Source organism: Amphiprion ocellaris, chromosome 7 (genome assembly GCF_022539595.1).
Source record: "Amphiprion ocellaris isolate individual 3 ecotype Okinawa chromosome 7, ASM2253959v1, whole genome shotgun sequence".
NCBI classification, from domain to species: Eukaryota; Metazoa; Chordata; class Actinopteri; family Pomacentridae; genus Amphiprion; species Amphiprion ocellaris.
Genome location: NC_072772.1, coordinates 29,229,872 through 29,252,949, shown reverse-complemented (window position 1 = coordinate 29,252,949; position 23,078 = coordinate 29,229,872). Strand labels below are relative to the sequence as shown.

Genomic DNA, 23,078 nt, shown 5'->3' with positions numbered 1-23,078 from the left:
GAGTCCGCGGTCCTTGGAGACGGTGTGCAAGTGGATCATGAGAATGCCACTTATTTATCCTCAGAGCCAATCAGCTGCGGCTCAGCGCTCAGTGACTGTGTGAAAGCAGTGCAGCAGTAACAGAGTGTTTTGGTTTATAATGAGAAAAAGATAAGAAATAACATTTCCCCTTTTAATCTCACGCTCATTGGTGCAGTCTACGTGTGCATCCCATCTCCTGCACACACAGTGGGCATGTATGATTTAAACTGGATGCAATTTCAACAGCCAGAAAACACCAGGAAAGATGGTGTTTTAGGCAGCTGTAATAATCCTTATCATTATCCAGATTACGTAACTAAAACCTGCAAAATCACAACTATTTTAATACTATTCAGGTATGTAAAATCCTGGTTACTATATCTGAAGAGGACAACTGCACGTTCCAGAGACGGCCCTTGAAATCTGCATTTACTGATGCTCCAAAACTGAACATGAAACCTCTCATCATAGATTTCCTCTATCAACCCAAATCAGTTTTCTGAGAAATACATTTTTAAAAAATGTCAGTTTGCTCAACACCAACAAATAAAACACCTGATGAAATGGTAGTACCTCTTTTTAATATTCACTCCACATGTTCCTACAAGGTGTGACCTTAATGTACAACAGAGGTTGGCCATGGAAACAGAGTTTACTCTACCCTCTACTGGCAGGACATGAAATCTTCAAATGAAATCAAGGTTCTCTGGTGAGGAGTTACATTTCAGTGTGGTACAAAGGCATTTTTACGAAAAACAAAATACCAACAAACGGTATTATACATTTTTACAGTCTTCTTTCATACGCAAAAACTAATTTTCTCAAAAATACAGACATTGCCTTTGTTTATATCTGCACCTACCAAGATTGGACTTAAGCATAAACTACACAATTTTAAATATACAAAAAGATAGCAAACAGCTACAAGCAACAACAGTATGTACAGGAAAATGTCTCTTGTTTGGTGAATTTAAAGGAGCATGGACCACATTCAGAACACAGTGTCTTGTTTTTTCAGTATCTGACAAAGAAAAGGTTGTGGTGGTGTGACAAGTCTTAACAGAGGTTTCTTCACCACCATTTGTTTACAGTTGTCCTTCTTGAACCAGATGTCCTTCATTAGAATCTGTCACAGTGGTTCACCGACCTCCGCCTTCAGGTTCATCTCTCAGCAGACCTCTACCACCTCCCTCTGTGAAAGGGTGGGCACCCAAACCCTGGCCTCCCATTACGGAAGTGCCTCCCTTCCCTTTCATCCATGCCCTCTGGTCCCATAGAAGGGTGTCGATGGAAAGGAGGACCACGAGGAGGGAAGGGCATGGGCATTCTGAATCTGTCTGATGGAAACATGGGTCCTCTGGGCATCATTTGCGGAGGGATGTGTGGCAGGTTTGGAGGTGAGAGGAACGGAGGTAGGTGAGGATTTGGCATGCCAGGAGGAGGCTGTAGAGGTGGCATACCCGGTCTGGGTCCCTGCATCATAGCAGGATTTGGCAGAGTCATCACCGGTGCTACAGGAGACCTCAGCTGAGTGGCGCTCCCGACATCTGAGGAAGGCCCTTGGTCTCCTGTAGAATCATCTGCGGACTCGTCTGGAGGTTTTACACTTCCTGCTGCAAAAAAAGATGTGATAAAGTTTTACCGATTCCCAGCAAGAAATTACTTATCTTGGCAGCACAGAAAACAAAATAAACAAAGCAAACATGCATGTGTTCATAATATCGATGAGTTCAAGCAGAAGTTACTTCTGATCAACATGACTGCACTCACATCTCCTATTAAGAAAATGTTTGAAAAATCAAGTCTATAATTCTGTACGAATGTCTTACCTGCTGCCAACTTTACAGGATCAAACTCAGTGGGGATGAAAGGAACTCCTCCTGGAGGCATAGATGTAGGGGACAGCATGATGGGGGCAGGAAAAGCAGGTGGACTTCCCAGTGGTTCTCTCTGTTGGACTGGAGGCATCTGGAAGACAGACAAACACAGTGGTATTCTTACTTAAGATTGAATGTCATCCATAAGATTGAAGATAAGAGAAGAAAGCCCCTTTGGAGTGACCTGAAAGAAGAAACTGTTAGCATCTGCTGAATCTGTAGCATGTTGGTTTTTGATTACATCCCATTTGTATTAATTTTTTTATGTCACATGTGAAGAACAAAAAAATCTGCTCATACGTATTTTGGTCCAGTAATAATTACTAGAAGTTTTCACCAGTTCACAGAAGACAAAAACTTCCATAAAGTACTTGAGGCTTTAAAAAAAAGTCAAATAAAAAAAAGAAAAAACCTTGCAAAAGGTGAAAAGTACAGTACCAAGGTGTGTGGTAGTGGGTATTTACAGATCAGAAAGAGATTAACACACACTTAACTTGCAGAGAGCTGTAACTACAAACTTTGAATGATCAACTGTTTTTATTTTCTGGTATAATCTGCAACAATCTTTTATCAGGAACCATTAAAAACATAACCTTTATGTTTCCCTATGTTTGATGGGAAAGAAATGCAAAATGGAGCAAATCTGCTGAAATGAAGCTGAGCCTAATTTATTATATCATATTTTGAGGTGTATATATTGGCCTGTGAGCATAACACTGACACACTGATCCTCTTTGAGGGGATTCAGTCCCATAATAGTTAACCAGAATAAATTGATGATGTGTCATCAATTACAAATAATAATTAAAAGAAAGGAAAAACAGTTAACAGTGAGATTCAGAATAATCAACACCTTTACTGGCCAGGGCTAAACTGCACGTGTCCAATTAAGGAGGAAGGAGATCTGTGCTATGATACTTTAGGATCTGGACTAATTTATTGTTTTCAGATCATGTAAAGAAGATGAACTGCTGAAACAAACAAAAAAAGACAAATGACACAAAAGACTGTGTTGGTACTTACCTTTTCCTTGTAAGGATTGCACTTCTATTTATTTATTTTCTTAAGTAAGGTCTTTTTTTCACTACTGTCATCCTTCCTGGAAACAGTAGCCCAAGGCTTGTTTATAGCTTTCAAAGGTTGTGGTTGTACTCGTCTTAAAAATTGCTTATTTTGTGAAAACCAAAGCATCAATTACTGCTGCTTTGCAGACACTACATACTTTATAAATACCACAGCACACCGTTCTGAATACACAGACACAAAATTATTTCTGACAAAAAAAAAAGATTGCATATGACAGGATGTTTGCCATGCTAGAAGCTGATTGTAACAGGAGAGTAAAGACTTAATTATTGGAACTCTTTATGGCTGCTGGGGAAGACTGCGACATGAGGTAAATTATTAAACCTATCCATTCCACAGGTGAAAACATGATGTTCACCTGATCCCTTATCACACCTCCAAACAGTCCGAATGTTAATAGAAGGATTTCACAGTGTTCTCAGTTAGTTTAACGATTATTACCAGTAAACTGGCTTTGCTTCAGGACAAGGTAGAGGTGGAGACCTGCGCAGGTAAGTGTTATGTAAAAGTTCATGTACTCCTTGACTACAAATAGGATGAAAAGAAAAACTTGCATACAAAACTTATGTACAATAATTTGAATTAAATTGTCTAAAACCATGCTGCCAGTTACTTCAATATATTTTTATGTTTTGCAACAAATGGAAAAAAAATAGTGGTGCGGTCCGGTGGGATCACAATATATAACTGATATTCCTGAAATGCCATACAAAAATAGTATATAAGCTACATCACAGACATATCTATTACTTACTTATATCAGTAGTGAAGCAGTATTTGTACATGTATGTTGATGAAACTTGTATTTGATACTCTTAAAACAACATTTATAGAACTTGGTAATACTGTACAGCTTGCAAATAATGACTTGAGTGAACTGTTAAAAACCTTTAGGTAGAGCAATGAATTAATTTCCATCCCAGGCGTTCAAGCAGAAGTGGTTATAATTACTCTCTATGAGAAAACCTAGGTTTATGCACAACATATAGCAGTGACTTAACAAAGATTACTCAATTTCATAACACAAGAGTTTGTTTATCAGAAATCGCATCATATATATATTGTTAATACTATTAATGATATAATCTGTAAACAACAACATAACTGCTTGGCAAATAAAATTATACTAGAGTTATGTCAAATCAATTAGAACAACTGAAGTCAGTAATTACATAGTTTTAAATGTTAATCAAATTGAGATTTATCATTAAAACCTAAAATAATGAAATTAAAGAATATTTTCATAATGCTGCATGTGCTTCACTCGTTACGGCAAAGCTTCACTCGAGTAATTTATTTTGGTACAGTGAAAAACACAATATTTAAACATTTAAGTAATACTTTTGGTACGCTTAAACAGAGCAGAATTTCATTACATTGCACTACTTTTTCCTATTGGAAATCATCTGTCACAAATCAAACCTACTGATAATGCAATTTCTATTTCTCTTCAGGAATCCACAATGAGCACATCAGGATAAAATTCAGCCTATCCTTTCTGTGCAACCTTCCAGTGCAAAATATCACAACACTGATTCAAAAATGCGCAGCAACAGCAGAATTCTCTTATGTCTGCAAATCATACCAATCTCCCTTCAGATAGAAGGCCCCTAGATCTATTGCAGCTGATCGTAATCATGTCATCGGATAAACTGATATCTGCATGAGTCCAAATTCTTCATTTATCATCCACCAAATGATTTTCCTAATTTTGGACCTCTGGAAAGACTTTTATGTCAATATCAGAAAAGGTTTTCATAACAGAATACATGGGAACAACTACAGAGTAATGCTCTTTTTTAGAACTATTTCTGCAATGTTTAGGAGAGACCATTCTCACTATTTTCAGTAAGTCGAATACAGTGAGAAAAAAAAAACATTCAGATGATGGCAGAAGTCCAAGGAACTACAAAAAGCTGTCCTGAGATGTTAATGTAGTTAAATTTTGACTTCTAATCAGGACTGTCTTCTGCAAAGAGGTCTTTGTACTGCCTGGTATACATATATGCAGTATACACAAATCAAGCAAATACTGCAAATACATAAAACGCATTTGAATGAGTTCATTTCAAAAATCTTAGTTTTGTTCCCTCAAAGGTATCATTGAAATAAAAAAAATAACATCCTGTAAGCCAACAGAACCTCTACAATGACTGCCTTTTTTTCCAATCAAGAAAAACACCTGCAGTTAGACTGATCTGAAAGAAGATGCTGTGAACATCGTTAACATTCAACACATACACTACCAGTCAAAAGTTTGGACACGCTCTCATTCGATGGAATTATGTCGTAAAAAAAAATGTGTTAATCTTCAATATTAATCTACGGTGCAGAAAATAATACAAATAAATAAAAAAGCACTGAATGAGAAGGTGTCCAAACTTTTGACTGTTAGTGCATAACAATGTGGATTTAAGTCACAATGTAAAGAAATAGAGTAAAAATTGTCAGACACATGACATATGTAATGTCCTAAGAGAAAAAAATATAGCTTTGTAGTTATTTCTAAAATTACATTTGCCCCTGGAAACAGCCTCTAGTGGTTGTCAGAAGAACGGCACTTGTGAACTGCATTCAAAATTTGGCTAGGGTGGTGACTGGTCACTCCAAAAGGAGCCCTACTCAAGTCAGTAAATTAATTAGTTTTGTTAGCTAAAGTTTGGGGATTTTAACTGAGGAAAAAGCCTTTTTTTTCTCATGTAAATACAATAATAAAGCATAGTGTAATAAAATGCAGCTTGATCTTGAATAGCACTACATTTGAATAAGCAGTATTATTTTCTTAAGCAGGGGCTGCACCTGGTTTTTATACTCCAAATTTTTGCATCTTTACTGAAAGGCCTAATTTGTAGTGTACATTTATCTGTCTGATACAACACCAGTTCTAAAAACTGCCACCGGGGGCATCCTAGTTTGAAATGTCCAAATCCTATACATTAGGCCTTTAAGGCTACATTCACAATAATCCCTTTTCATTTGAAAATGTAAATAATTTTAACGCTATTTAAGATATACTTTACAGGCACACTAACATGTCTCAACAACCATTTTATGACAACCCACTTACACTGGGTATGAACGAGGGTGGCACAGTGTGCAGTGGTTAGCACCGTCGCCTCACAGCAAGAAGGTTCTGGGTGTGAACCTGCTGGTTGGCTGGGGCCTTTCTGTGTGGAGTTTGCATGTTCTCCCTGTGCCTGCGTTGGTCTTCTCCAGGTGCTCCAGTTTCCTCCCATAGTCCAAAAACATGTGAGGCTGCTTATTTGGTAATTCTTAATTGGCTGTTATTGTGAATGTTTGTGTTTGCGGATATAGCTAATGGATGTGGGTCATGCGGATGCGGGTGTAAATCGGTTAGGTTTGGCCGCTTAGTTGTAGAAAATACAATGGATAAAGAACAACAATGGTTCAAAGACCAGAGATTTCCTCAACAGCACAATAGGGCTTAGTGTAGACAACAAGGTAAGCCATGCCTGTAATCTATTGTCCACGTTGTACTAACCACTGATAGTCAAGGCTGATGTCTTTGTTTTCTTCTGTCACGTGACAGGATTTTGACAAATCAGGTAACAATGCATAGCGAGACAACCAGAAAACAAACACCGGTGTATTCAATGTCCAAAAGGCTTTGTTTCGGCCCACCCAAACTAAAATACAATGCCACAGCTTTAAAATGAAAATGACATGAGCAGCATTTCCACAAGTCTCTGATTTAGGGCTCCTAAAACGACAAAGTATTGTGAACAAGAATAAAGATATGGCCTAGGTTTGCCTCTTAAACATGCTTGAACCCAACCTTGTCAAAGGGCATCAAGCTCTGATGGGAAAGGGGCTATTTTTTTTCAAGTCTTGTTTCCTTAAAATTGCCTACAGCACCTTTAAGCATCAAGATCCTCTTTTCTGCAATAAGTGACTACAGCTTAATGGATAAACTTAAGATTGTATTTACTTCTTTGCCTAAAAAGCAAAAAGACAGGCACTAAATGGTTACAAATAATTATCTGCAAACATGACATAAATAACAATTTAAGTACTTGCAGAAATCATGTCAAATATAGAGGGAACACAATAAAATAATCTTTTTTTTCCAATGGACACAAGCTTTCAGAATGTTTAGAAACCACACAGATACAACTAAAAGAAAAGGCAGCTTGCAAGCCTTGATGCAGTCAGTACTCTGAGGTAGCAACATGGGGGTCTGCTCTTACCCTGCCATCAGCAGAAAACTGGAAAACAGCTGCTTGATTTTTTCCTGCAGGTTAATTTCACAGAGGAAAACCCACGGGGCAGGCAGCCAGGCATCAGATCTTTGATCAGGAACCTGATCCTTGATGTGTATCATCTCATTGCTTTCACTCTATAATTTGCACTTTGTATATGCACACTACTAAGACACAAGAGAAGATTGTAATGATGTAGCTCTACAATAACCTAGACTTAACTGACAGCTTAAAACGACTATTTAAAAAACAAAACAAAAATAAAATATGAAAGTTCAAAAGGTCCATTTTATGATGAATGAACCTTTCAATACCATTTAGGCATTCCATAGTATCATCCATGAGTGGGAATCCTAATATCCAAAGATGCTTTTTAGAACACTCACCTTTGTGAGGCCTCATGTGAGTCTGATGTTCTCCACACATGGATCTAGACCACAGTTGTTTTACTGAAGACTTCACCCTGTCCTTCAAATGTCACCTCATTTGAAAATGACTGAAAGAAGAACACTGCTCAGATTTTACACATGCTCAAAGATGTTAAAAATGCAAAGCTTTGTCGAAAGCCTACCTTTCAAAAATAAAAGCCTTTTTAAACGAGTTACATAAATGTAAAAGAAAGTGGATTGAGACCAAGTTTGTAACTCGTAGTCAGAATGCTGCAGAAAATTCACAAATACTTTTGAATACATATAAAATAGTTTTTTTTTTTTTTTTTTTTTTACATGTACATAACCACTGGATCAGTTTATTTTATTTTCTTTAAACAAGATAAAGGCATAAGCAGAATAAAGTTACCCACATGGGAAATGTATCTGAGTTTCTATTTCCACTGTTTGCATTCTGTGTCCTTTGTAAAATGCATATTTGCAATTTCCTTTGAGTTTGTTTTAAATGTGATTTAATTTTTCTAGTGAAACAATGATTAAAGGGGACCAGCAAAAGGTGAAAGACATCATAAAGGAGAAGTGGGAGGTTGTTTAAATGTAGAGGTTGACATATTTGTCAGTTACTCTCTGTGGACCCTGCACATGATTCTTTGTCACTAAAAGCATTTTTATCTAGTGCTAAATGAGCAGTGAAAAACATTCTACCGTTGCCTTGATCCCCACCTCATACCAGCAGTTAAACTGTGACAAGGACTGGTATTACATTGCTGAAACACAGTTACATGTGCTTCAAGACCGAACTTCAACAATCTGAGTGGCATGTAATGGTGCAAGTCTGTGGAAAAGACAGTATCTTTGTTGGACTTAACACCTGGACATTAAATGTGTGCATTTTTTTCCACACCTGTATGGTTACCTGTCCATGGAAATGCAGAAATATGGTTCCTAAGAATTTTTTTTAAACAAACACATACTAAGTTGCTTTAAATTGTCCAATGTTCAAATGCAAGGTTGAGGTCATAGGAATTCATTCGCTATGCTTTAATATGAAATCCAATTCTCTTCAAACATTAGCAGTAGAAGTGATATTTGGCATGTAGCATGAAAGTAGGCAGCACGGAAAGATATGTACATTTCAGATCATTAATTTAGCCTTGTGTTGAAGAGCAGATCTTTGGTATCACATCAGTCCCCAGATATATTTACTAAGCCATCTCCTGCAAACTCGGGTACAATGAGAAAGGTGTCAGTGCTGAAACAGAACCACCACAAGGGGTCCAGGTAATACTTACAAGAAGAAGGTTTTCTTTTAGAAGTCCCATATTGAGCCCCTTTTCAGCAAATTAATATAAATCTCACACATCTGTATAGTGTTTAGTTTTTTCAGCTCAAAATAGTGCAAAGATGGTTCATTTCACCACGATAGTGTAACTCCTATTTGCAACCTTGTTCTGAACGGGCTGTTTCAGTTAGTAGCTCCAAGTAACTCCTGACCTGCTGCTGTCTCCGCCCCCTTCAGGAAGGAGACTTTCCCTGTGCCTGTATTTGTCCACGCAGAAAAACAGCTGAGCACACAGCACCGGACACCGGAACGCGTTAGTGAGAACAGGACTTCTGACTGCTTCTAACTTTTTCTCTGTTAACTTGCTCTCTGAGCAATAATTTTACATAGAAATATCAATTTCAGAGCACAGCTGTTGTTTTAAACTCGTGTATGGTAACTTTGTTAGACAACATTGCGGTTATATCACTGGTTTGCCTTGCAGAGCAGGATGCTTGGGAAACATGTTATGAAGTGACTTCCAGTCAACATGTAGTTTTAATGTGGTGTGTTTAAGTCACTATTCCATACTTGTTCCATCGTCTGACAATATAAACAGAAGAACTAGGCTGTATTGAAATACAGTATGTGCGTATACACAGGGCAAAGGAGACACGAACAGATGTTAAGATGGGCTGCGTTCAGGTTGTACAGAAGCACAACAAGCAACGTGAAAACACAGTAACCTATGGTCCTTGTTTATTAGTTTCAAATAGGTCTTAAAAGTTTCCACCATCTCTGAATGTCCTTCAGCTTATCATGTCCACAGAGCTCTGATCTGTGGGCATGCAATTAAAACTAATGGCAACTTGAGCCACATAGCCAAATCACACGCCAACACTAAGGATTTTCCTATCATTGTTGGAACACTGTCATAAATAAAATAATCCACTGGGTCCTCAGCGTGTCAGATGCTGGGAGTGCATGAAGACTCTTGTGTTTGCTCTTGCAGCCAACAGCAGAAGATTTGGTGAGCTTTGCATGTGGCTGAGACATTTTAAAGATAGCGGAGGCAGTTCTAGAGCTGCTCATTATGAACAGCTCACCTGGAAGCAGCAGGCAGTGAGGGGGCAAAATTACACAAAGTTTGAGGTAGACTACAACTGTTTCATTAGGTGTTAGGGGCACAAGCCCAGTCAACCCCACTGCATTGAGAACAATCTTAACACTTCAGTTCCAGTGCATGTTCAGGTACAGAATTTACTCTACCTGACATCACTTAGTTTTGTTTGTCTTCCTTGCCACTGTTACCTTCTCGACCATTTCTCTCCTCCTGCTCTTGAAGATGGCTGACAATGAAACTCCATTTAGGTAACTCAACATAGACCCGCCACTTGACACGTGTCATTTGACGGCCGCAACAGGAACACCACACAAACAGACAAGCCCGTCAAAGTCAAGTAGCTGGGATGTGTCGATCCAGGGAGATACTTTTCTGATTTGTATTGGTGTACAGGCGCATCCTGAGATGTACATGTGTGCTAAGACATCGCTGGTGTGTGGTATTACATGGATACATACAAAGAAAACAGTATGTGCTGGCATTTTGATGCATGTCAAAAACAGCAGGCTAAGTAAAACAGTGTGGGCAGGGACAAAAAATGCTTGAGATAGCTGCCTTCAAAACTCTGTTGATTTGAACCAGACAATGTTTTAAAAAACAATATAACTGAATACAAAATGGTTTACCTCAATTTGCATTAAAATTTGAGTATTCAAACCTGTGGTTACTCCTGTAATAAGCCCAAGTCTTACGTGGCTTGCACAGGCAGAGCAGAGACACTTAAACAGAGAAATCCTTTCCAAACAAAAAAGACTCAGACCTACATGACCCACAAGTGCTAGATCCTGCATCCATAATAGAACTTTTATAAACTCATGTTTTAGTTCCAAAGGACTTTAGATGGTCATGAAAGGACTATATAGATTGCCTTCATGGAACCTTCTGAAGTGATCTCACAGAAATAAAATGGTGGTACAGCTAAAGAGTTAGCGGGCTGACAAGTGCAGGTATTTCTAAAATCTAATATTGAACTAAATTAGTAGTACATTTTGGAGGAAAAGAGACGTTCAACTCTGATAGGTTCAACTCAACAGAATTTCCCTAGCAATTATTTTCAAATACATATTTCCTTTGTTTTTCCCAAAGGAAAAGGGAAAAAGTAAGTGACACCTGGACAAGATTTATGGCAGCCCTTAATCATTTATCTTTTGCTTCCATGTCTGTTTTGTAAATGATTTTTTTATGTTTACATAACAATAAACATGGAAATAAGACATGTATAAGAGTTTGGTGTGTAAACATATTCAAATGTTTTAAAAGCTGTTAATGGTCTGACCAACAGGCCAATAATAGAAATATTCATAGCTCAACAACTGACGTAGAGGCAATTGAGAAAATGAGCCACTGAAAAATAAAATTAGCAAAAACAGGACTGTAACAATCATACAAAGGGATATCTGAGATTCGTTCATATCTGCCTGCGTAACAAGACTATGACATGATTGGTTTTCATGAACAATAGTCCAGAGCTTGTTTTGTTAGGCAATATGCCATTTATCAAAAACGTATCTAAACAAATTCAGAAATTAAATCTCCTGTCTAATGTACATTAACAATTGTCTTGTATTGCTGATGTCGCTGTTGGCTTACCTTGTCTCCCACTTTGACACGCTTCTTCACAATCAGACCTTTAAGTCCCACCAGCAGCCAACGGTCACATAGACTCGAAAGCAACTTTTCGTCCAAGTGAGATTCAGTTAAGTATGGTAGGTTGAAGACAGCTCATTTTAGGGGAATGAGATGCAGCACTTGGTCCGGCCGGCTGGGGATCAAACCGGGGATCCACTGCTCAGGAAGTATGTTACCATGTAGTATGCGATAGCCACTCTGTTATCATTTTTGCTACCTCAGACAGCCGGTTTTATTAATTTATTTTATTGACCACTGATTCAGCTTCTTCCAGCCATGGGTTAATTTCTAAATTTAGTTTTAAATATTAATTTACTAATTAAAAAGTTGCGATACTGTCATAAATACTATTTTTCACATTAACTGTGCTGCTTTAATTGAGTCACTGCAATCTCACTATTAGTTTGTAAATTCTTACATTTAAAACTCAACAATTGCAATACAATTTTGCTGATGTATCAGTTCAATAATTTTAATATTTTGTTGTCATTCAACCACTGGTGAATGGCTATGATTTTTTTTTTCTTTTTAGACAATCAAATGAAACATTCACAATTACTGAAAACTTTTCCAAACCCACACACATTCTGGAAAACAGCGTAGTATCTGAAACCTGAGAAACAGAGAAATGCTTCCCTCTACACATACCACAATAATTAAAAGGTTTTGTAGTTCCCACTTTATTTGAATAAGTTATGACAGTACAAGGTTACTGAGTGATTGAATGAAGATGCAAATAATTCGGAAGAAATAAGAACTGGATGAATAAGCACTGTTGAAAGTAATGCCTACCAGCAGAGGAGCCTATCTGAATTTTGGCAAAGTGGATAAACATAATAAAAATCAGAAAACTAGATTTGTCTACGTATTTGGTGACCTAGAAAAAATGGCAGAATGGAAAGAAAGACATGAGGTGTGGACAACTCCTCTTGGAGTAAATGTGTTAATCATTGCAGATAAAAACATGGTTATATATTTTTGCATAAAACTGTTTAATTCAGCGCTCCAAAATACTATCATATTTAAGAATGACTGAGGTTTTCGTTTTAAAAAAGAAAGTGTTGGGCTGCATTGCATGATGGGACATCATGTAATTATAGGCTGTCTGACCCCTTTCAGAAACTGAAAAAAGCATCACACTCGATTTTCAACACTAAACAAGACTGCACTTCGATAATTCTTCTTTATCATCATTCAAGTCATCAAATATGCATGGCTTTTCGCACAACTTCTGATCTGTAATTTTTTGATTTAAAGGATCTTTAAAGTTCTTGCATATACACATGAACCCCAAATTCCAGTCATCATGTACATGTGCACCTTTCTGGAAACCGAGATTAATCGCACTGCTTACAAGTCTACAGTGAACCAGATCAGATATTGTAAATCACTTACAGCAAAAATATGAATGTTAGCAGTACTACTGATGTTAGTACAAATTAACAAAACAATGGGTCATCGTTACTTGTGGCATCACGACTGACTGAGCCTTAAATTCCCAACAAGAGTGTAATGCATTCTTAGAACTAACAAAGCTTAATTTATTCTTTGACTATACTTTGTCAGTGACTCCCTTTCACTGACATCATGTTTACACCATGGCTTTAACCCAAAACCCTCATCTGTTTTAACAGCAGTTAGTTTAATATATTTTTAACTGTCGGATTTACCATTTATGAATTTCACCAATAACATACACCTAACATACAACACGCCTAACATACATCATTGAGCACCAATTTATCGTAAAACAGCGACTTCACTGTTAACTGGAGTTAGCTCTTTAATGCACCAATACATAATTTCAATGGAAACTTAAAACAAGTTATTTTACATGCCCACATTTAACGGCTACAAGTTATTTTACATGCCCACGTTTATAACGGCTTGATAAAAACCTAAGCCAAGCAAACATTTGAAAAATACGAAAATTGACTTATGTTTTGTCTTTCACTTCTGTATTTTCTTTAAATTTCAACTTGCAGTGACGTGGCTTTTGGAAAAGATAAGAGGATTCAGATAGGCTCCACTACTCATGCAAAGAAACTATTGTTTGCATAAGAAAGACTGTGAAGTAATCTTTCTTCAAGGCCATTAAACCAATACAAGAAAAACACAAGTATTCAAAAGAAGCTGTTTAAGGACTGTATTAGTATTACCTGAACGTGAGCAGCGATGGTCCCATCTGGTAAACTTTCCAACGCTCCATTTAGAGCTGCCTGGTTGTTACGATCCTTGGCAGGAGTCCACTCTGTACATTATGAAAACAATGACAATGTTAGGAAAACTGCTTCTCTTACCCTGCAGAGAGAGAATGTTTCCATGCTAACACAAGCTAATAGCTAATTGTTTACCTGGATTTAGTGTCTCTGTATCCAGCATACCCCCTTCCCGATAGCTCTCCAACTCCTCAACTTTGACTTTGCTCCAGGGAATGTAGGTAACTCCCCGCTCTACATCCCAGAACTTTTTGTGCGCTGATTTTATACCTTTGTTCAAAGCCCAAGCAATCTAGGAAAGAGTGACACTAGGTTTATCAGTAAGTCATTAAACAACACAAAAATGTTTTCCAGAACCAATATATTACTGTAAATTCAAGCAATGTGCATAAAAGACCAGGTACCTTAACAGGTTTCTGATTGACTTTGTATGAGCCCCTACTGAGTCTGTTCAAGGCTGTATAGGCATCTTGTCTGTGAACCATTACGATATAGGCACAACCCCTTGGAGGAATCATCTGGACACAGAGAGCAAAAGGTGATGGTGAAATACAGGACATCTTTAGCTTTTAAATCATATAACTTTACAAGCATCTTTGTGAGAGTTGCCCAAACTTACGTTGATGGACTCAATCTGACCAAACTCTTCCAAAAGGGACATCACGTCAGACTGCTGAGTTTTCTTGTCTAGCTGTCCAACCCAAAGTGTAGTACTGCAAACTACAAGCAAAAAGAGAATAAAAACACCCTAGTAGTTGAATGAAATTAAGGTTTTAGGTCTTTAAATAAAAATGCTCTATACCGAGTTTTTATTTCATTGGGATATTTTATACACTGCTCTCGACAACATTAGTAATGTATGGATAATAGATAACGTGCCTTTGTCTTTACTAAGTTATCAAACAACTAAAAATGTGTCACTTTTCTTCCAATTAGAAAGCTCCAGTCAGTAATATTGGACCTGAATTCACAGCACAGACATAGTTTTGAACTTGTGTGTATGATACAAGAAGTTGTAAAAATCAAAAAGTCAAAAATCTGGACTTTAGCAGTGCAGTAAGTTTAAGTGACTGCTGGTTAAGTTGTAATCTTAATTGACTGCTACTATTTTATATTTGTTCCAGTTTCTGACAACAGCAACAAAAAAATCTGAATGAGAACAGCTTTTGTGGGAGGTTGGCTATAAGTACAGTTTATGTGTGAACAGAAAGTAGGAGATGTGAAAACAATGTGTATGTAAAGTGCCTCCGCTCTGAGCAGCACCTGTGTGTTTGTATTATGCTGATTGTCATTGAATCCTTGGACAGTGTACAAACCACATTTTTGTTCTGTGATAATCTGAAGTACTCCCATACTTTCAAAACCTTGAATCTTTGGAAACTTTTTTTTATACAACCGAGTTGGAATTCACTGCCACTGTCTAAAACTACAGTGCTGAGCTCGACCAATGACTGGAGCCGAAAATGACTGACATCATAACACAGCAATTGCAAAGTGATAAGGAAAACATGCATGTACTAAACTGTGTGTTTTATGGTCCTTGTGTCCCCCCCTACCTCTCTATCTCTATCCGTCTACCTCTATCCCTCTACCTCTCAACCCGCCCGGCCAGCAGGCAGATGGGTCCCCCCACATTAGAGCCGGGTTCTGCTCGAGGTTTTTTCCCTGTTAAAAGGGTGTTTTCCTTGCCACTGTCACCTTTTGGCTTGCTCTGGGGGTCAGGCATATGGGTTCTGTAAAGCGTCTCGAGACAATTTGACTGTAATTGGCGCTATATAAATAAAATTTAATTGAATTGAAAACATTTGTGACAGTAAATTGAAAGAAAGACATGAATCAAATAAAAATATCACATTTTCAGCTTCGACGTCATGCCAAGTAATCGCAGCAGCCCTGCATAGCTTTGACTACCACTTATCTTAATTGACTAAACTTTTAATTACTCACAGAATCATAATCAAATTAAATGGTAAAAACAGTTGACCAGCACACATATGGCAATGTAACTTAGAAATATTATAGTCATGACTGAAAAATTTAAAGTGGATCCTTCCTGTAGGGCTGGACAAAGCAGATACTGTTGCCGCATAAGCGATTACAGCAATTCTATGCACTATGTATAATTTGTGATATTCACAAGTTAATTCTGTTGCAGCACATACCACTGATTGTCTGGCTCTTTATGCTGGGAAGACCTTTCTGTCTGCGTTCTCTGTCTTTTTCTCTTTCACTCCTATCCTGAGAGCGGGAGCGAGACCTCCAACGCCGTTCTCTGGAACGAGAACGTCGATGCCTTGACCTCCTTGAGCGAGATGAAGATCTTGATCTTCTTCTCCTGGGAGATCTGAAACATAAAGGACTACCTTAGTTGAACATTGCATCAACAAATACTGCAATTCACCAGAGGAACATTACCTATTTCACCCTTACCCTTACATGAGTTGGACATGACAACATGAAGATATGCAGGAGTTCACTGCTTTCTAAAGGGTAAATTAACCCCAAGGATATATTGAATACAGTGGCAGATAACCATTTCTTTGTCTGCTCTAACATGAAAAGTAGTTACACGGGCTTCCGTAATTAATATACAGACAAGTGACAAATTAAAGGAAAAACAAACATTATTACTATTAACAGGCATTAACTCCATCGGAGGGATTGTACATCATTCTTAAACAAGATCTCCCCTCATTTAGATTTTTAATGATTGTAGTGGGGAGTGCTGACTAACTTGTCTGTCCAAAATCTTCCATAGATGTTCTATTGGGTTGAGATCTGATGACAGCAGAGGTCATAGTATATGATTTACATCCTTTTAAATACTCATCAAACCATTCAATGATCCCTTGTGCTCTACAGAAGGGGACATCCTCATCCTGGAAGAGACCCTTCCCATTAGGACAGATGTGTTTTATTATAGAATAAAGGTGATCACTCTGTCATTCTTCCTTCACTTCCCTGCAGACTCACACACAAATACAGCAGACCCCTCGGGTGCGTAGCTGTTATTATTATACTATTTTTCCAGTATGCAGGAGTCCATTTAGAAGTGGACATATATGTGCAGAAGGTTGTATCTACATATTCCGAACACACACACACAACGGCAGAGCATGCTCACAAGTTTTGGGCTGCATGCAGATGTGTGCGGAGGGTTCTGCATGGACTTTGGGAGATGACAATTTACACTGCATGGAACCGAGTGGACCTTGACAGTCTCACGGATGTTGAAGTATAACACTTGCCTAAGGAGATAAGGTGACCCAAACCATCCTAACAAAATGTCCCTCAGCAGAACAGAGGCACCGGATCACTGTAGAGGTCAGGGGTCTGGGTTTTTGCTTTAATTTGTCACGTCCCGATGAAAACTATGACATACACAACCAACAACATTCTAAAATCCTGTATGGTTAACTGTAATGAGCAAAGCAGTTACCTGGAACCAGATCTTGACTTCTTGCCGTAGCCTCTGTGTCTGTCCTCCCGCCTCATCGATGAGTCTTCTCTTGAATTTCCCTATTAGACAATGATGACATGACATTTTTTAAAAGTACTGCCACAATAATGAGCACAGGGTTCCACATTCCAGTTCAAAAAGTTCATGGCATAGGTCAAACATAGAAACTTCCCTGCCAATGACAGTAACCCTGGTACTGTCTTGTTTGAAATTAAAAAAAATATACATAGAAAAAAGTTGACTTACCTGCAATTGAGTGTAAGCTTCATTTACTGAATGGTATCCATCTGGTATCATATGATGTTCACCATGACTCATTCCTCCACTGTGCTGAAAGGTGACAAAGAGAAAGACACGAGAAAATTATTAATTTTTAAATAAACAGGCCTCATAGTAATGTTGCCTACACTACATTATAACTGAAGCCTGCAGCTCCACAAAGATGATCCTTTACAAATATCAAAAACCAAAAAAATTGAAGCATTCATAATTTGAACAATAATTCTGGCTTGACACCTGACAGCTGAAAGACAAAAAGAGATGCTATATTTGCAAGTTAATGGTTATTACATGATACAGTTAAAGGTGGATACCTTTACACCCCCAGTTTGTCCCATTGTGTGAGGATCTATGCTGGGCATCTGGCCAGGAAACTGGTTAAACACACTTTCAGGAATGCCTCTGACATGAGAAAGCAGACGGCAAATTAGAAAAACATCAATCAAAACACATCAAAATCAAATGACATCAAAACAATTGTTACTTCTGTAATTTGTATTTTTTCACTACTGACATTTTGACAAAACAAAGCAAGAAAATTGAAAAGGTGGTTAAAAACACCTGTAATGATATGGGTTTTAGCTTCATTATCCATGTGACTTGCACTCCGTCCTTGGTTCAACTCTTAAAAATGTATGACATTGTGTGTGCCACTGTGCTTAACTTACTCCAATGCCATCAGAAAACACAAAGCAACACAAAACATCAAACAAAAGACATTGTTTTGCAAAAACTCACATGACAGTAACTGAAGCAACCAAAACTGATCATATTTTTTGTGAGCAAGTCCTGGCTATAGTCTAGTCAATGATATAACTGCAAACATATTTCCATCTAATACCTGGAAAAAATGCATGTCCATGCTGAAAGTAAATGTATGTGTCATCTGCCCTAAACGAGAGGTATTTTCTATCAGCTGGAAGATTTCAAGATGAAATACCTACAATGATGTGATATATACAATATAAAAAAATATGTTGTACTATAGCCCTTGCACTTTCATATAAAACAAGTGCTAATGTATCAACATAAACGCATTTTCTGTTTAACACACTTACTGTGCCTGAACATCTCCTTCTGGAGCTGTTACATCCTCAGGTTCATCATCATAATCAAATCGGTCAAGGAGTTTCTGGGGAAATATGTATTACACAATTAAGTGAACAAGACAGTAATTGTATATTATCACAGCAAGTTATTTTGAGAGGAAGATTAAGTTTTGCTATTACCTCAGCTAAAGAGCTCTTCTTTTCAGCCTGTACACTGCGTGGATTCAGCTGGGCCACTGGCATCTGGGGTGGGTTTGGTGCATTGTTTGCAATGGTGGCAGCCAGGGTCTTGTCAGCCTGCTGGAAGTTCTGGAGCATTCTCTGCAGCTGAAAGTAGGAAAAAGAAGCGCAATTCAAAAATAACACAATGATATGTAGTACAATGGCTTGAGCACTTAAGCAAATGAATTGCTTACCTCCTGACCATGGGGGGACTGAAACAGCTGTGCTACAGCAGCTAAGGCATCAGGACTGGGCAGCTGAGGCACTGCAGGTAAAACTGAGGCATTACTGACAGGAGGTTGTGTCTCTATTTGGGAGTCAGCAGGAACTGTTAATACACAAGAAAACAGGACGTTTTGGCACAACACAGCATGCAGTTCATCAAAAATGGACAACTGCGTGACCACGTTTCTTTACCCAAACAGAGCTACATTCATTTCACTACCTTCCAGTGCAGAGGGAGGTACAATGACACCGTTGGCCATATCCATTAGTGGTTGAATGATGTCCATATCAAACACACCATTCTTCTGCCACAAGTTTAGGACGCGGACAATTTTATTCTGTGAAAGCAAAAAGCAAAGAAACAATGGATTAGAGAAAACGTGATTTAACATTTTCAGTAGCAGCGGCAGGCTCCCCGGGAGCCATGGCAACGTAAACAAACGACACTTGACTGCAGATTTTCCTTGTACAACCTATTTATTGAATGGCCGGTTGAAAATGGCTTTTTAAAGGCTGAATGTTAAAATTAAAAAATATATATTTGAACAAGCTCATCTGAAAATGCAGTCAGCAGTTATTTATACATGGTGTGTAGATATTAGATTAATGCTATTAATTAGTTTACTCACATTAGCGACACTGAGTTGGCACTGGGCCAAATTAGCTGAAGCTACCGGTATGTTTCGTGACGTTAGCTGGACATCAATATTTTGCGAATGTCTGTTTAACTTGTAAAATTTATTATGAGTTATCTTAAGCTAATAACTTTTCTCCGGTAAGTCGCTGACCTATTTTCCAATACGACACTCCTCTGACTCTCTGACCTGTTGCCTGGGTGCTTGACGTGACGTCACTTTCAAGGCCGCGCTCTCGCGAGTAATTAACGTTGTATTAACCCGACGTATCAAATAGTAGATACCGAGCAAGATAATTATCTGTAGTTTATCTGTAGTACTCCTGAGTACCCGACACAGTGCAAGACTGCTGTGAAGGTGGAGACATGCGGCGGTGGTGTATTTGTGATGATTATAATAAAAAAAAAAAAAAAAAAAAAAAAAGAAAAGAAATTTGAAGGAGCGGCGGCTGGGATTCAGCAGTGGTGGGCCGCGGCTGCTGAATGAATGTAGGGGGAACCCTGATATATATATATATATATGTATATATATATATGTATATATATATATGTATATATATATATGTATATATATATATGTATATATATATATATATATATATATATACATATATATATATATATATATACATATATATATATATATATATATATATATATATATATATATATATATATATATATATATATATGTAGGAATAAGGAATAACCTAAACAACAAAAATATCTCTTTTAATAACTTAATTATAAATTTTTTGTTTATAAAAAATTACATAAATAAAAATTGATATTCCTATAAAAAGAACCATCAAAATTACACCATTTATCAGACCCAGAAAAGATGAAAACAGAATGAATCTCTGGATTTTCAACTTACTGAAGCTCCTTGAACTACTTATGCAGATTTTATGTGCCATACAGTGGGAAAAAACAACTAAATTCAGGCTTTAAGTCATCAAAATCACTGTTTTCTATATGTCCCATTTTCCTTTTTTAAAATAAATTCTAAGTTATAAACACGTATATGTCTATTCATTGATTCAACTGTCAACCACAATTTTATTTGAATTGAAAAACTTCACTCGTGTCAAATATTGCTATTTGACAAAACTGCAATTGCGATTAATTAATTACAACGCCTGTAATTAATTAGATTAATTTTTTAATTGTGTCCCTCCACTATATATATATATATATATATATATATATATATATATATATATATATATATATATATATATAAAAACCAAGGTAAACTACAGATAATTATCTTGCTAGCTATATACACACACACACACACACACATATATATATATATATATATATATATATATATATATATATATATATATATATATATATATATATATATATATATATATATATATATATATATATAGCAGGGGTATTCAACTAAAATTCAAAGAGGTCCAGTCAGAGAAAATGTATTAAAGCAAAGGTCCGGAACATCATAAAGCCTAACTTCAATTAGTGCGATATATGATGATGTAACCTAGAAGTTTTATTAGCGTGTGCATGTAATCAATAACTGACCATCAAATCAAATAGATTCAGTACGGTTCAAAAACATTTTGACATTTATTAACAAATAACTTTTGATATAACTGTACATCTTAAAATTAAGTGCAGAACTTGAAAAAATAATGACTAAACAACCCGAACCAGCTTATATATAGCTTTAACAATACCTAAATCTCAAAAAATGTAAACAATTGAACACTTTTACTTTTTTTTTCCTGTCTTGTCACTCCCCTTATATCCCATGCTGCTTAATGGGAGAACTGAGCTGCAGTTTGCCCTGCCATAATTTTTTTAATTGTGTATTTTGAATTGTGGTCTGAATGGTGTCAGGGTCATTCTCAAACACATTTGGAGCTCACTGGTCAGTCTGGAACGATATTCAGTTTTGATTATGTTCATAGTTGAGAAAGGTGTCTCCAGCTGTATGTTGAGCCAAACATGGTCAGCATGTGCAGGGCTATTTCCCTCTCGGTGTCGCTTTATTCATTTTCCTTTTTTGTCTTTCCCTCACCTCTCACCTGTTTTCTGAACGCAGAGCTGTGATGTTTAGCAGCTGCAATGCAGAGACTTCATTGGCTGAGTAGCGTCATGTGGGATGGCTGAACTCGTACGCAATTGGTCTGTGTGTTTCCTGAGCTGATAACTAATGCCGTAAACACTGGGAAAGCTGTGCCGGTAAAACAGAAGCGACCGGTCAAATTTAAAATCCCGTTACAATTTACTGATTACAGGTCCGGTCCGTATAAGACGGCATCTGGGTCCGGATCCGGACAGCGGTCCGCCAGTTAGTGACCCCTGATATATAGACACACACACAGACACACACATACATACCCAAAGGACAAACAAAGTACCTTATCATCTTCTGGGCAGCGGAAAAGGTTTTGGAAAGTATCTGTGAAGTTCTTCAAGAATCTGGGTCCAAAGACATCTTTCTCAACACCAAACTGATGGCGTGACTGCCGAACAATGGAGTCAACCACGTATAAACCAGGTACTTTTAATTCTGGTTTGCACTGAAACCGAAAAACAAACACAATTTATTCTTCTTTCCAACTCAAACGTTTAGTACAATATACAGTAACAGACTCTTGAACACATACCTTCTTGATGAACTTTTCAACAATCTGGACAACATGTTTGTAAAGCTATTGAAAGACAAAAATGCATATTGGTGAGTCACAGCATACCAGACAATACTTTAATAAGACAGGATATACTTTAATAAGACAGGATATAACTAAAACACAGAGGTAGGGAATCGCAATGAAAATCGGGAACTACATGTGTACTACATGATTTCTGAGTCTGCATGTTCTCCCTAGGCATGCGTGGGTTTTCTCCAGCTTCCACCGACAGTCAAAACACATGCTGAGGTTAACTGGAAATTCTAAGTTGTCCGTAGGTGTGAATGCGAGTGTCCTTGTTTGTCGCTATGTATAGCCCTGCGATAGACTTGTGGCCTGTCCAGGGTGTAACCTGCCTTCGCCCCAAGTCAGTTAGGATAGACTCCAGCCACCCTGCGACCATAATGAGGATTAAGCTGTGTATAGATAATGAATGGATGGATTTACTACATGATTTCTGTAATTAGACGTAAAAGGTATCACAGGACGACTCATTTATTTATCCCTTTTTAGCTGTTAACCATCTCATTCAGTTGAAGTCTCAGAAATATTTATATCTTCATTTGTAGAGAGGAATGTCCACTGTAGGAGGTGAACAAGCGCTATGGAAATTGAATTTGCAAGCATAGTACTCTCTGAGTTAATGCTTATCAACAAATGACATGCACTTTAGATTTTTGGATGATAAAAGAATAAATAATAACAAAACCTAAGA

General features: G+C 37.4%; 1 protein-coding gene across 2 annotated transcripts in view; it reads right to left on the bottom strand.

Moving 5' to 3' along the window:
• Positions 1-580: 580 nt before the first annotated feature.
• Positions 581-23,078, bottom strand: part of LOC111563697 (SR-related and CTD-associated factor 4-like) — a 27,511-nt gene continuing 5,013 nt past the window's right edge. Inside the window, exons 2-17 of one of the 2 annotated variants that reach the window (XM_055012129.1) lie at positions 22,340-22,384; positions 22,091-22,252; positions 19,281-19,398; positions 19,030-19,163; positions 18,794-18,940; positions 18,623-18,696; positions 17,879-17,966; positions 17,532-17,615; positions 17,265-17,344; positions 15,988-16,169; positions 14,445-14,545; positions 14,230-14,343; positions 13,961-14,117; positions 13,766-13,857; positions 1,851-1,989; positions 581-1,634 (exon numbers count right to left, since the gene is read on the bottom strand). In XM_055012129.1, the coding sequence (XP_054868104.1) occupies positions 1,201-1,634; positions 1,851-1,989; positions 13,766-13,857; positions 13,961-14,117; positions 14,230-14,343; positions 14,445-14,545; positions 15,988-16,169; positions 17,265-17,344; positions 17,532-17,615; positions 17,879-17,966; positions 18,623-18,696; positions 18,794-18,940; positions 19,030-19,163; positions 19,281-19,398; positions 22,091-22,252; positions 22,340-22,384 (2,151 nt within the window). In that variant the 3' untranslated portion in view covers positions 581-1,200. The remainder of the gene's footprint in view (positions 1,635-1,850; positions 1,990-13,765; positions 13,858-13,960; positions 14,118-14,229; positions 14,344-14,444; positions 14,546-15,987; positions 16,170-17,264; positions 17,345-17,531; positions 17,616-17,878; positions 17,967-18,622; positions 18,697-18,793; positions 18,941-19,029; positions 19,164-19,280; positions 19,399-22,090; positions 22,253-22,339; positions 22,385-23,078) is intronic. The other variant, XM_023262912.3, reaches the window with a different exon arrangement.